Source organism: Ischnura elegans, chromosome 2, assembly GCF_921293095.1.
Source record: "Ischnura elegans chromosome 2, ioIscEleg1.1, whole genome shotgun sequence".
Taxonomy (NCBI): domain Eukaryota; kingdom Metazoa; phylum Arthropoda; class Insecta; order Odonata; family Coenagrionidae; genus Ischnura; species Ischnura elegans.
Window position 1 is genome coordinate 88,476,311 of NC_060247.1, and position 11,474 is coordinate 88,487,784.

Sequence of the window (11,474 nt, forward strand, 5' to 3'; positions counted from 1 at the left end):
TCACGCTCTTTCGATTCCCAAATCGCTCCGCTGAAGACGTATTACCTAGAGGTCGGGGAAGAACGCACGGCGAGGATAAGTATATAAGGTGCGTCTGAGGTATTCTCCAGCACCATTTAAACTCTGCAGCTGAGCTCCCTAAGCTGTGCACACCCGAACGATACCATCGGACGAAGTGACCGCAGAGTCTGCTCTTGCTCGCAACATCGAAGTATTTCATCCCGGTGAGTTATTTTTCGTTATTCCTAACGATGATTACCATGATTCGTTTACTCTTCCTGCTCGATTCAATCATAACAAGATGAGTTATAGCCCAAATAGCCGTTCTTTTTTTGAGGGAGGAGGGAGAAACTTCATACTATGGCTCCCTAACTTCTTATTCATTTCGAATCTCTTTTATTTATGGTGAAATTTGTTAATTTTTAATTTATCGAGTCAAGCTGTCAAATTTAATTCTTATCCGAATATGAATGTAATTTATATCGCAATAAATGAGCGATCTCTGTGAAAGATCAAATGTAGAGTAAATCTTGGTTGATTTACGATTTAAATACGAGAAAAATATTATGCGTTGAAAGATTTAACTTTCTCCTGGCGAACGGCTGACGTAAACTGTTCTCGGGTTCCCATCCGGGTTAGATCAATCATCTCCATTCTTGCCGATGTTTCGATGAATGACTTTTTCATCTTCATCAGGGCCGTTGATGCCGGTTCTCCAGTGGCCAGGTTTATGTTGGGAATCTCTCAGGTGAGGTCTGTTCCTATTGGTGGAGTATGACAATATATGCCATATTGTCTATTGATAAAATTTCACTGCACTGATTACTTATCATTGCTTCCTAGGAACTGAGGCAATGGCGAAATATCATTCGGTGGTAGTAGCTTGATGGGGTAGCGATCATTTCTGGGGAGGATTCTTGAAACTATTGATTCCAATTTTTGTATTACTTCGCGGTGTGGTGAAGATTCAGTGGAGAGGTACAAAACCTCTCCGATGAACCCTTTATCTCACTGCTCCCTCCGGCCTTTTTATTTTGATAGTTTGGTAAAACCTGAAATTATTTTTCAAAGGTAAGGAGAGATATTTATGTAAGTTCTAGACGGAAATTCAGAAAGTCGATTCGTCGATGAATAAAATTATACATATTTTCGATTATGTGGTAGACTCAGCAATCGAACAGAAGATGAGGACATTCTTGCTGGTACTGTCAGCGGTTCTCGTGGTCGGGGCCTCTGCACAATCTTGGATTCCATTTCTCGGTGATGGACCCCTCGGATCGCTGCTATCATTCGCTCCGGGGCAAGTGATGCCTCCCTTCTTAGGGTCTATGAATCGCCGAGCACCAAATCAAGGCTTCAATCGCGGTGGGCAGAACTTTCCATTTCTCGGTGATGGACCCCTCGGATCACTGCTATCATTCACTCCGGAGCAAGTGATGCCTCCCTTCTTAGGGTCTATGAATCGCCGAGCACCAAATCAAGGCTTCAATCGCGGTGGACAGAGCTTTGGACACTCCGAATATCATCAGAACCAGGTGAGTTATCGCATGTGATCCTTGATATGTAGGGCTTAGATTTTTCTAGCAGACTTAGCCAGAGCTTGTCCCCTGTATTCATAGAATTTAGGTGATGAACTGTGTTGGAAGGGTATGGGGATTTTATGGAGATGGTCCCCGTCCGTTCTGTAGAAGCTTGAAGCGCCTCTTACGGCAGAACTATTATAACTACCACTATTATAACTTACGGTGGAACTACTGCACTATTTTAACATTGCCGATTTTGCCGAAATTGCAATATAGCAGGCTAATAAATTAGTGTCCAGGAGTTAATTTAGAAATGTTCTCCTTTCTTTCCTTCAATGACTTTCGCTGAGTGGGCATGGTGTATGGATAAGCCTCTAAATGTTCCCTTTAGCGTAAGACGATAGTTCACTTTAAGGAATGATTCAGTTAATGCATTGGAATCGATGTATCTCTGAAAATTACTGTCATGGAAGTTGACTGTGCCAATATTTCGGTATTGACGAAATAATGAGATCTTTAATTTGAAATATCTGCAGTCAGCGAAACAAATTATAGCTTCTAATCACGTCTGTTATCGTACTCAACAGAAGAAACTAAATGGACCTCTAACTGTATAAATGATTTTCATTCTCCTTCCATTCCACTCTAACTGCAGCTTTTCTTGAGATGCCTCCTCAAAACGAATGATATTCCACGTTCGAGAAACTCTCAATAAAAAGATCCGTCTATTTCATTGGGCACAACCGGTAATACACACTTTCCGAAGTTTCAAAGATTATAGCAATTGGATATCGAAGAATATTATTTTTTCACAAATTAAATTTATAATAAATGAACATATATTTATACCTTAAAATAGCCGTATAAAATAATTACGGCTCTATATATGTTACAGTTAATAAACCTCTACAAGATGACAAATAATTGAAAGAAAAGAAATTTCAAAGAAAATATAACCTGAAAGAAAGAGTGGAAAACATTGTGCGAAGATACATATGATGCCAAATCAAAAAGTATCAAAACCTAGATCGCGAATTCATATAGATGTGTATTACATAAAAATCCTGAAGATAACTTTCTTTCGTGTAATGGAAAAGATCCACTAGGTGGAGCCTGATAAAGTTACATGGTGTTTTAGAGCTTATATACAAATGCTACAGCTAAATATTTAATGGCCACTGTAAATGCAAGGTAGGAAACTAAAATAATAAGCGCCCTGTAAGAAAGAGAAACCAACAACCATAATTATTACGTTAAATTTATGACGTATTGGCGACTCAATGGCTTATTTTATTCTAAAATATATATATATATATATGAAAATACCCTAAGACTCAATCTGCGGACCCAATATTTTATTCCCAAATATTTTCACGGAATAATACACGGCAACGAAGCCTAATTATAGTTATTTAAATGTGCGAAGATAGGAACCTCAAATAACAAACACCCTGTAAAAAGAGAAATCAACAACAATATTTACGTCATACTTCTGAAATGTTGGCGACTAAACGGGCTATTTTATTCTAAAATACACAAATAAAAATATCTTAATAGACTCAATTTGCCGGGAAAAAGTCTCATTTTAGATATTTTCATGAAAAAATACATTGGCAAGGAAGCCTAATTTTCAGTTCTTTATATGCGTCTGTGAACATTTAAAAAAATGGGCACTAGCTATTATGATGCTTTTATTCCAATTCTCGTAATCTCTGTAATGAGACTAAATACTCTCACTGTAATAAATTATACTTTAAATATTCACTTTCAGCCATCATCCATATTGGATCATCCCACTCGCCTTCTCTCCAGCATTCGCACGAGGAGGAGCACCCAGCCGGTTGCACCAGCCCATCAAGGAGGTCTGCAGCAGTCTACTGGTGACAGTGGTAATCTAGATGGCCACATCGTGGTATTGTAGACGTAGGCTTGAGCAGAGGCGAGGGTGGTAGCAGGAGAGTGGAGGCGAGGGGAATATGTGGCAGCCGAGGTACAGCAGGGGCAAGTGGACATCCACGGACACTACTCCAGGGACAACTGCTGAAGATACGGAACCCAAACGCCACAATACGGAGGAGGTATCCGATACTCGCACAGATTCTTACCCGAAACTTTTTGGAATATTGAAGGGCTTCTGCCAGCATTCATAACACTTGTAAAGGCCTCCTCATTTCTACAAGTTCCTCTCGAATTTGCTCTCATTCTGTTTGCGCTCTCGCTAATGATCCAGTGCTGCTATGGATTTATTCAACACTCATAATAACTCCTTCTGTTGTGTTATTTACGTGAAATAATACATATGTTAATTATGATGAGCAAGTTTATTATTTGAAATACATTTAAATTGATTTCATACGCAATAAATTGACAGCTTACATTATTTTATTCTCCCACAAATGCATTTGGTACTTACTGCTGCCCTTATCTTTATCCCTCTTCATTTAATAAGCAATTTCACTAGAATACAGTAAGAGATTCTTGAAAATTTCACGAAGCCCGAGGGGATATCTACGACACTACTCGAATGGCTACAGGTCAAAGATACGCAACTCGGAGACCAAACTATAGAGGGAATATGCGTTGCTCATACTGTTGTAAAAAATTATAACTGAAGTGCTTAAACCTTGTTTGACCGTATTTGGGGTGGAAAACTTCACGAAGAGAAAAGAGTTGTTAGTATAGAACCTACAAGGATCCATAAAAATACGCAAAAGGCACTTATTCCTGAAATGCCTACTTAAAACTCTCTCTTAATATTTAATCCCATATAGACCTAGGTGAATTCTGGGATCCTCTATAGTGTTCTTGGCCGGCAAATAAATCCTCAGTCTTCGCCTCCCAAAACCAAAGGTCGCGAATCCGGGTCCTGCCTGGGTAAGTTACCCAGGGCATGGATGTTTGTGCTCGCTTGATTGTTAAATGTTATCAAAACCCCGATTTAATGACCGAATAGCGCTGTTTTAGGAGGCGTGTGAAATAAATAAATAGATGCGATTGAATGGCATTCAATGAGCACATGCGGCACTTTGTATGGAACTCAAAACCGGAAGTATCCTCACAATGAGACAATTATTCATAAATAATTACACTGTAAAATTATCTTAGGGAAGAATAAATTTGGAATTTAATGTTGATCATTTAAAAAATTTATTCTTCTCTACATTTTAATTTAACAAATTTTAATATCTGGAAGAATGAATTAAATACGCTGGTGGTCAAAATCGTACTCACCGTACTAAACTTATTGGAACTAAACACTCAAATTATCTTCAATACTAAGTCTTATTCTTTATGCCCAGTGTTTCGTTATCTGCTGCATCTCATAAATAAGCAATGCTACATTGAAATATTATTTTTACCACGCCAAGCATTTTTGATGCTCAACATACTTTGAATCATCTGTTTTTTAAATTTCTTGAATATAACGATAGCTGAAAAATTTTAATAACGGTTAATCCAAAAGAATTAACTTGCTTCCGTTTCATCGTGAGGTGATTGTTAATTTTTGTCTCATCTAATATTGAATTTTAATACACACTACACAAAACAAAAATCTGTAATTTTTAACATAATGAAAAGTATTTGTCTATTTACACATTTATTCCATCCAACCGAGGTTATGGGTGGGTTAGTGTATATAAATTTGGAAATAGACAAGTACTTTTCACTGCGTCAAGTTTCCTCTGAATTACGCCGGAAATTGTAGTTTACATCTATAATTTTTGTAAATTTGTGAAATTTTGCAAAAGAATCGGGTATAAAATAATTTCTCCATGTCCATTTGAAAGATGAAGCTCCGAATATAATTGAATTAATAGATGCATTAGGGTTAAAATAATGATAACTGAGGTCTGGAGAAATAAATTACCAACTTCAAGTGCATAAAGTGAAAAATAGAAAACAAACTGAACGAAAAACACTCAACTTCTACAATAAGCTTGAGGCAATAGCATGACGTGAAATTGCAAGTGGTAGGAATTCGTTTAGACATAAATAAACACATCTGTCAGTAAAGTTGCAGGACGATAGAAGGTAAAACGTTGTTAACGTTGATAATTCATTATTTAAGTAGTATTTATAAGCAATTGATGGCAAAAAATATTGTTTGTTGGATTAATATTTAACACTTGCATCTTCGCATACTATCCATAGTTTAATCGTTACATTTCCTCAGCACATCACAAATAACTAGATTTTCTCTCATCCAGAAAGCGATTTTTATCACTTTTAGAAATATTTTAGTAGAAGTTCTCTCACTCACCTCGATATTATAAATGTAAACACATTATAACTATGTCTCTGATACAAAAAAGTTACGCTTGAAATGAATATTGATAACTAGTACACTTTGCGTTAACCAAAAATGACCTCATTAAGAATAAGGAATTATTGCTTCCAACTTTAAAGTCTTTAGAAGAATTTAACATTCATAGTGAAAGCGCAGTTAGTTAACAATAATTTGTGATTGATGAGAAACAATAATAGGTTTGTTGCTGTTAATGATGTGCCTATGTCTAACTGGAGGAATTCAAAAAATTAAAAGCAATGAAGTATCACATATAGATCCACCTGTTTACCACAATATATTCTTTTTTCAAATAATTAATTAACAAAATTATATACTTCTAACTTTTAATAAATCATGATCCAATAAAAATTCGTATTCAATTGATATATTTCCCAGTTCATGCCTAATTTATCTCATAATAAGTATCAAATGGTGCATTCCTTTTGATTACCTAAAATTCTTCATAACATACCTTATATTCTTACTTGAAATTGTAAATGTAAACTTTCAAATCTTTTCCAGAAAATTAAAAACAAGCCGCCTATTTTTAGCTCGCGAGCTGAATACCAGTAAGGCTGACGATTCACCACAGCTTTCCTCCTTATTTCAAGGAACCTCGCCTAAGATAAAGATATTAAATGTCATACGCAGTATCTGTGACGTTATTTTCGTACTGTGTCAAGTGAGGTCAAGTTAGCATTCCCTTTCCAGCTCATAATGTGGTCATGCGATAAAAAACAGCGTTGGGTCGGACGTAAAATCTTACCACTAATAGTGTCACTCATGAAGAGACGAAGACCAGCATTACGTAAGGGAAAACAAGTGTTTTTCCTGAGATGAAAAAGTTCTTTTACCAGGAAATCCAAATAACCTGCAATGCATTACTCATTACTTGAGATACGTGAAAATCGCACTTTCATTTTTATTTTATCGCTCTTTCAATAACAGTTTATCGCATTTTGTAGCGTCTATTTTTTATTTCCATAATAAGGTAGATAACGACAGAATATAGATAAAATGTAGTGAAATACAGTTATATGACAAAATACTGGAAATTTTAATAATTATATTGCAGAACAATAATAAATTGAAGAATAAGACATATAGTGGCGGAGGTGTAGCTTGCCCGCGCCCACTTGTAGTTCGCGGCCACGTAGAGTCCCAGCCAACTAGCAGCTGGCCAGTCGCTCACATGCTTTAAGCGGTGAGTGTCGGTGGAGCATTTAAACTGCGCTCGGCACAAAATGTACGAATTTTGCCGTCGAAAAGGCAAATTTGCGCAAAAATATCATAAAAGTCCAGTCATTGCATCTATGTCGCATTTATATCGCATTTGCGGTTTTCACACATCTCTACTCATTACAAGTCAGTGGGACAGAAAACACTATGAAGGCATTCTACAAAACAAATGATACTTGCTTTGCATATGAGAACACAAGCATGGAAGTAGAAAAACAATATCCAAGCTTACATCTGGAGTATGTATCTTCATGAAACTGATACATGGACGGACATGAAGACTTGAGTAGACAATTAAAGGGTAAAACATTTGAAATGTAGCAATGAAATATAACGAAAATATATCAAATTTCAGTAATTAATGAGGAAGTGGAAGAAGTCTCCTAGAATCCCCGAAAAGAAGATGGGGAAAAGTAATTGCGCACGTTATGATAATATCTGGCGAAGAAAGTCATGGAAAAACTATGGTGGGTAAGAATTGTAAAAGAGGGAATATGCTAATGTGAAAAGGTAAGCTAACAGGGGATGTTAATTTGAGAGTAACGTCAAACTTCACTATTGTTGCAGAATAGTGATGATTTATGAATATATTTATAATATGCTTAGAGAGGAAATATAAAAATAGAATAAATGCTACTTTGTAAGACATACTCTCATTTTTAACGATGAAATAAGCTTTAATATCTTCCATTATGCCCCGTGTCCCCTATTTTATGCATGATATCTGCCACTTAGTATAATCATCAATTTTCATTCCTGCCAATCAATCAATTAAACTTGATCTAATGCAAAAGATGAAAGCATGATCATTGGGCAATTGGTTATCGTAGTAATTCTTTCGCCGCCAATTCTTTATCTATTGCATTGTACACCACGATGCTTTGAGCTCTTTTTAAATCTGACTGAGCTATAAGCTATCTATTTTATAGTAAAATATCAAGAAAGACTACATTTATCATTGTCATTATTTCTGTTTAAGTTACACAGACATGCAGCTACTGTATCCTCGCATGCGTGTTGCCGCATGAGAAGGATTTTTGAATTGCATCACGTTAGCGAATAGCCATCACTCACGGCCGACGTCATCTCTCATAACGACTCGTCATTCCATTGTCTCTGGATGCAATATTACTCGGGTTTCCACGCGGTAACGAAGTGAATCGTCACCGCTAATATTTACTTCGTTCCTCGCTCGTATATGTGTGCACACCGCGAACGATCAAAAACTACGCAATTTCTGGAACTACGGAAGAAGACTCACCAGTAGGCCGGCCCTTATTTTTCAGAATTGCGAAAAGTTATGTTTTCCTGGTCTCAAAATAATCCAAATGGTGTTCATATTCACGTGTTAAAATTTGGTTACTTTAAAATAACGGCAACCCGTGCCCCAAGGGCCCTAAGTACTAAGGACCCTCAATTGAGTTTTTTGGGGTCGAAAAAGCACTATTTCTATGTAAAACGTAAAATTAAAGCCCATTAGGGCCGATTTTCTGTTTGTTTTAACCTATCTCTAAGCGTTTAGGAGATATCGCCCGTCGTAATGCAATCTCCCCCCTAGGGCGCCACCCCGCACCGCGGCACCGCTGAGGTATGTCCCGCACCACTTACTAGAGACTTCCCCTCAACCCCCTCTCCTCCCTCGGCAAAGACTTTGCTCCTGATGACAAGATTTACATGCTAGTGGTACAGTATTGAATAGGTTGTTCCTCTTGTGTCATGATTAATGTTGTTAAAGCCTATAATGTCAATTTTAACCCTTCAACGCCGTCCTATGTATTGGGTACCGACCCCTTAAACCTTGATTTTTTGCCGCCAAACGGCCGCGAACCATTCCAGCAGGCTTTGTTCCAAAGTGCTTTTTATGTACAAAATATTATAAGCATGTGATAGAAATGTGTCTATGAATAATAAAGGAATGAAGGGATTGAGTAGGGCTTCCAGGGCTCCAACAGTAGATAGAAATATTCAAGGAGAAGAAAGGAGGTAGTAAGTTCAAGGATGTAGATCACTGTGGATAGATAGAGATAGTTCTTGTGTATAGTGTGCAAAGGATAGGAAGAGCTAAGTTTTTCAGGATGTAAGGAGAAAAGTGGTGAAATAAATACTTTATCATGAACGTGACGTTCATTTTAAGAATAGACCAACAAGGAAAGGCATGTAATCAAGACTAAATCCAGGCATTGAACTGGTTGGAACAGAAAGTGAAGAAATACTCGGCTCAAATTTACCGACAGTGAGAGAAGTACTATGTGTTTTCTCTATCCCCTAATGGGTTCGAAATTTGTAAGACTTAGTGCGAGAAAAACCGTGAGAAATGCGTCTCATCCATAGTAAAAAACTAGAATTCCTGTTTTTACGGAAAATAAGACGATTGAAAAGTTAGAAAAATGACGCAAAGAATGAATGAACGTGCAACGGCATAAAGAGAGCGCGAACTACGGTGGATATGAAGAGAAGAGAATCTTTCGCAACAAAACTTGATGATTTGCTTGACATTACAAGAAGCGGCACCATTGAATTTTTGACGCGCGAGGAGGAAAGTGCAGTTAATCTCTCGGATAAATGTGCTTGGGCTGAAGAAATAAAGTTCTTACGCAAATAAAGAGGAGAACGAAATGCAGTTATTGGTGGAATAGATTTCAATATATTCAAGAAGAAATGAAAAGATGTGGTTCTCCGCTCCTTTTGTTGCATTAGCTCCCATCAGAGACCCGTAGTTCCTACAAAGACTTGTTAATTGCGAAAGTGTTAACCTAGACATAGCGAAAGCTGCACAAAAGAGGTTTTCAAACTACTTGTGGTACATGAGTGAGGAGTTGGTAGGCCTGTCATTCTTTGACGGATCAATTTCTAGGTGTGAAAAAAAACGTGATACGCCGTAATTTCCGGACCGTAATAACCGAAATTCATGGACAGAGTGAAAATAAATTGATCTCTTGGATTGGAAGTATTGTTATGGCAATTAAATTCTTTCTAAGGTAAGCACATTTCTTCAGAGGCTAGATCTTGACTTCAGGAGCAAAGTCTTTGCCGAGGGAGGGGAGGGGGTTGAGGGGAAGTCTCTAGTAAGTGGTGCGGGACATACCTCAGCGATGCCGCGGTGCGGGGTGGCGCCCTAGGGGGGAGATTGCATTACGACGGACGATATCTCCTAAACGCTTAAAGATAGGTTAAAACAAACAGAAAATCGGCCCTAAAGGGCTTTGCTTTTACGTTTTACATAGAAATAGTGCTTTTTCGGCCCCAAAAAACTCAATTGAGGGTCCTTAGTACTTAGGGCCCTTGGGGCACGGGTTGCCGTTATTTTAAAGTAATCAAATTTAAACACGTGAATATGAACATCATTTGGATCATTTTGAGACCAGGAAAACATAACTTTTCGCAAATCTGAAAAATAAGGGCCGGCCTACTCACCAGTCCGATTCCAAATTTTGTCACTCAAAGAGCATTTCAATGGATTTTTGCCTGTCACATTAATTCAACTAATTTTTGTCCATTATAAACTATTCCAATTAAAATTTATGCATAGGTCAATATCTTTCTAATTGAAAATACCCCAATACCGTTCAGTGAAAACAGCTTCGAGCGTTCAATGCGCATTTTAATTATTTCCCATTTTTGTCAAAAAAGTGGGGTTTGAATAATATATTTCCTTCAAATTTCCAAATTTTTCCAAATTTCGGTAGATTTATGATTTATTACTCGTTTTCAAGCTAAGGTTTTGCTTACGACACTTACCGTGCAAATAATTCATAAAAAATCCCCTCCCTTCACTGCTATATTTAATTTTCAAAAAAATTGTTTATTACTTTCTTCAAATTGGACCAATTTTTAGTTTATAATCTAGATACATCTACCTTACCATTCCAGAAGAACAATTTATTGGTAACTCACGAATATAATTTTAGTCTTTTTATCTCAAGTGCGATTCGACGCTTGCATAAGTTTTAGTTTCCCTCTCGTCTTGCAAAGAAATTTGTGAATTTATTTTACTTCTTTGGATTAATTTTTGGTTCGCATTGTTTTTTTAAATATTGGAGAAATAAAAAATCGATTTATATCTCATCACATTATTAAATTTTTTATTCCGCGATTATTTCTACTTTTAAAATATCGGCAGTAGCACAGCTTAACGGATGGATTTTCAGCCTCAGCTTACTTTATGTTACACTACAGCTGAGCGAAACTTTCGCTCTATTAATAATAAAAAAAAATTAATGCAGTCGTAAAAAATAAGCCCAGAGTTCACATATGCTTAAAGTATGAAAACCATTGGCAGTTACGACTTGGTTGATAGACTCATGAAAAGTGTTGTTTTAGAACATAATTATGAAAATTAAATTGTTTTCAGTTTCTTTGTCACCTTAAAAACAAATCATGCATCGATCGATCCTGATGTGTTATAATTTTGCAATGACTATGAA

General features: G+C 36.9%; 1 protein-coding gene across 1 annotated transcript; it reads left to right on the top strand.

Annotated features, from left to right (window-relative positions):
• LOC124154130 lies at positions 1-3,883 on the top strand. Its single transcript, XM_046527663.1, has 3 exons — positions 1-224; positions 1,165-1,535; positions 3,295-3,883. Exons 2-3 carry the CDS (start codon positions 1,185-1,187, stop codon positions 3,442-3,444), a joined length of 501 nt encoding a protein of 166 aa, XP_046383619.1. The 5' UTR covers positions 1-224; positions 1,165-1,184; the 3' UTR covers positions 3,445-3,883.
• The last annotated feature ends 7,591 nt before the right edge of the window (positions 3,884-11,474 follow it).

Bases quoted from the DNA above. Each gene is read 5' to 3' on its own strand.
- LOC124154130 (XM_046527663.1), top strand. From the start codon at position 1,185: ATGAGGACATTCTTGCTGGTACTGTCAGCGGTTCTCGTGGTCGGGGCC. The intron at 1,536-3,294 runs GTGAGTTATCGC...ATTCACTTTCAG, and splicing joins CCGAATATCATCAGAACCAG to CCATCATCCATATTGGATCA.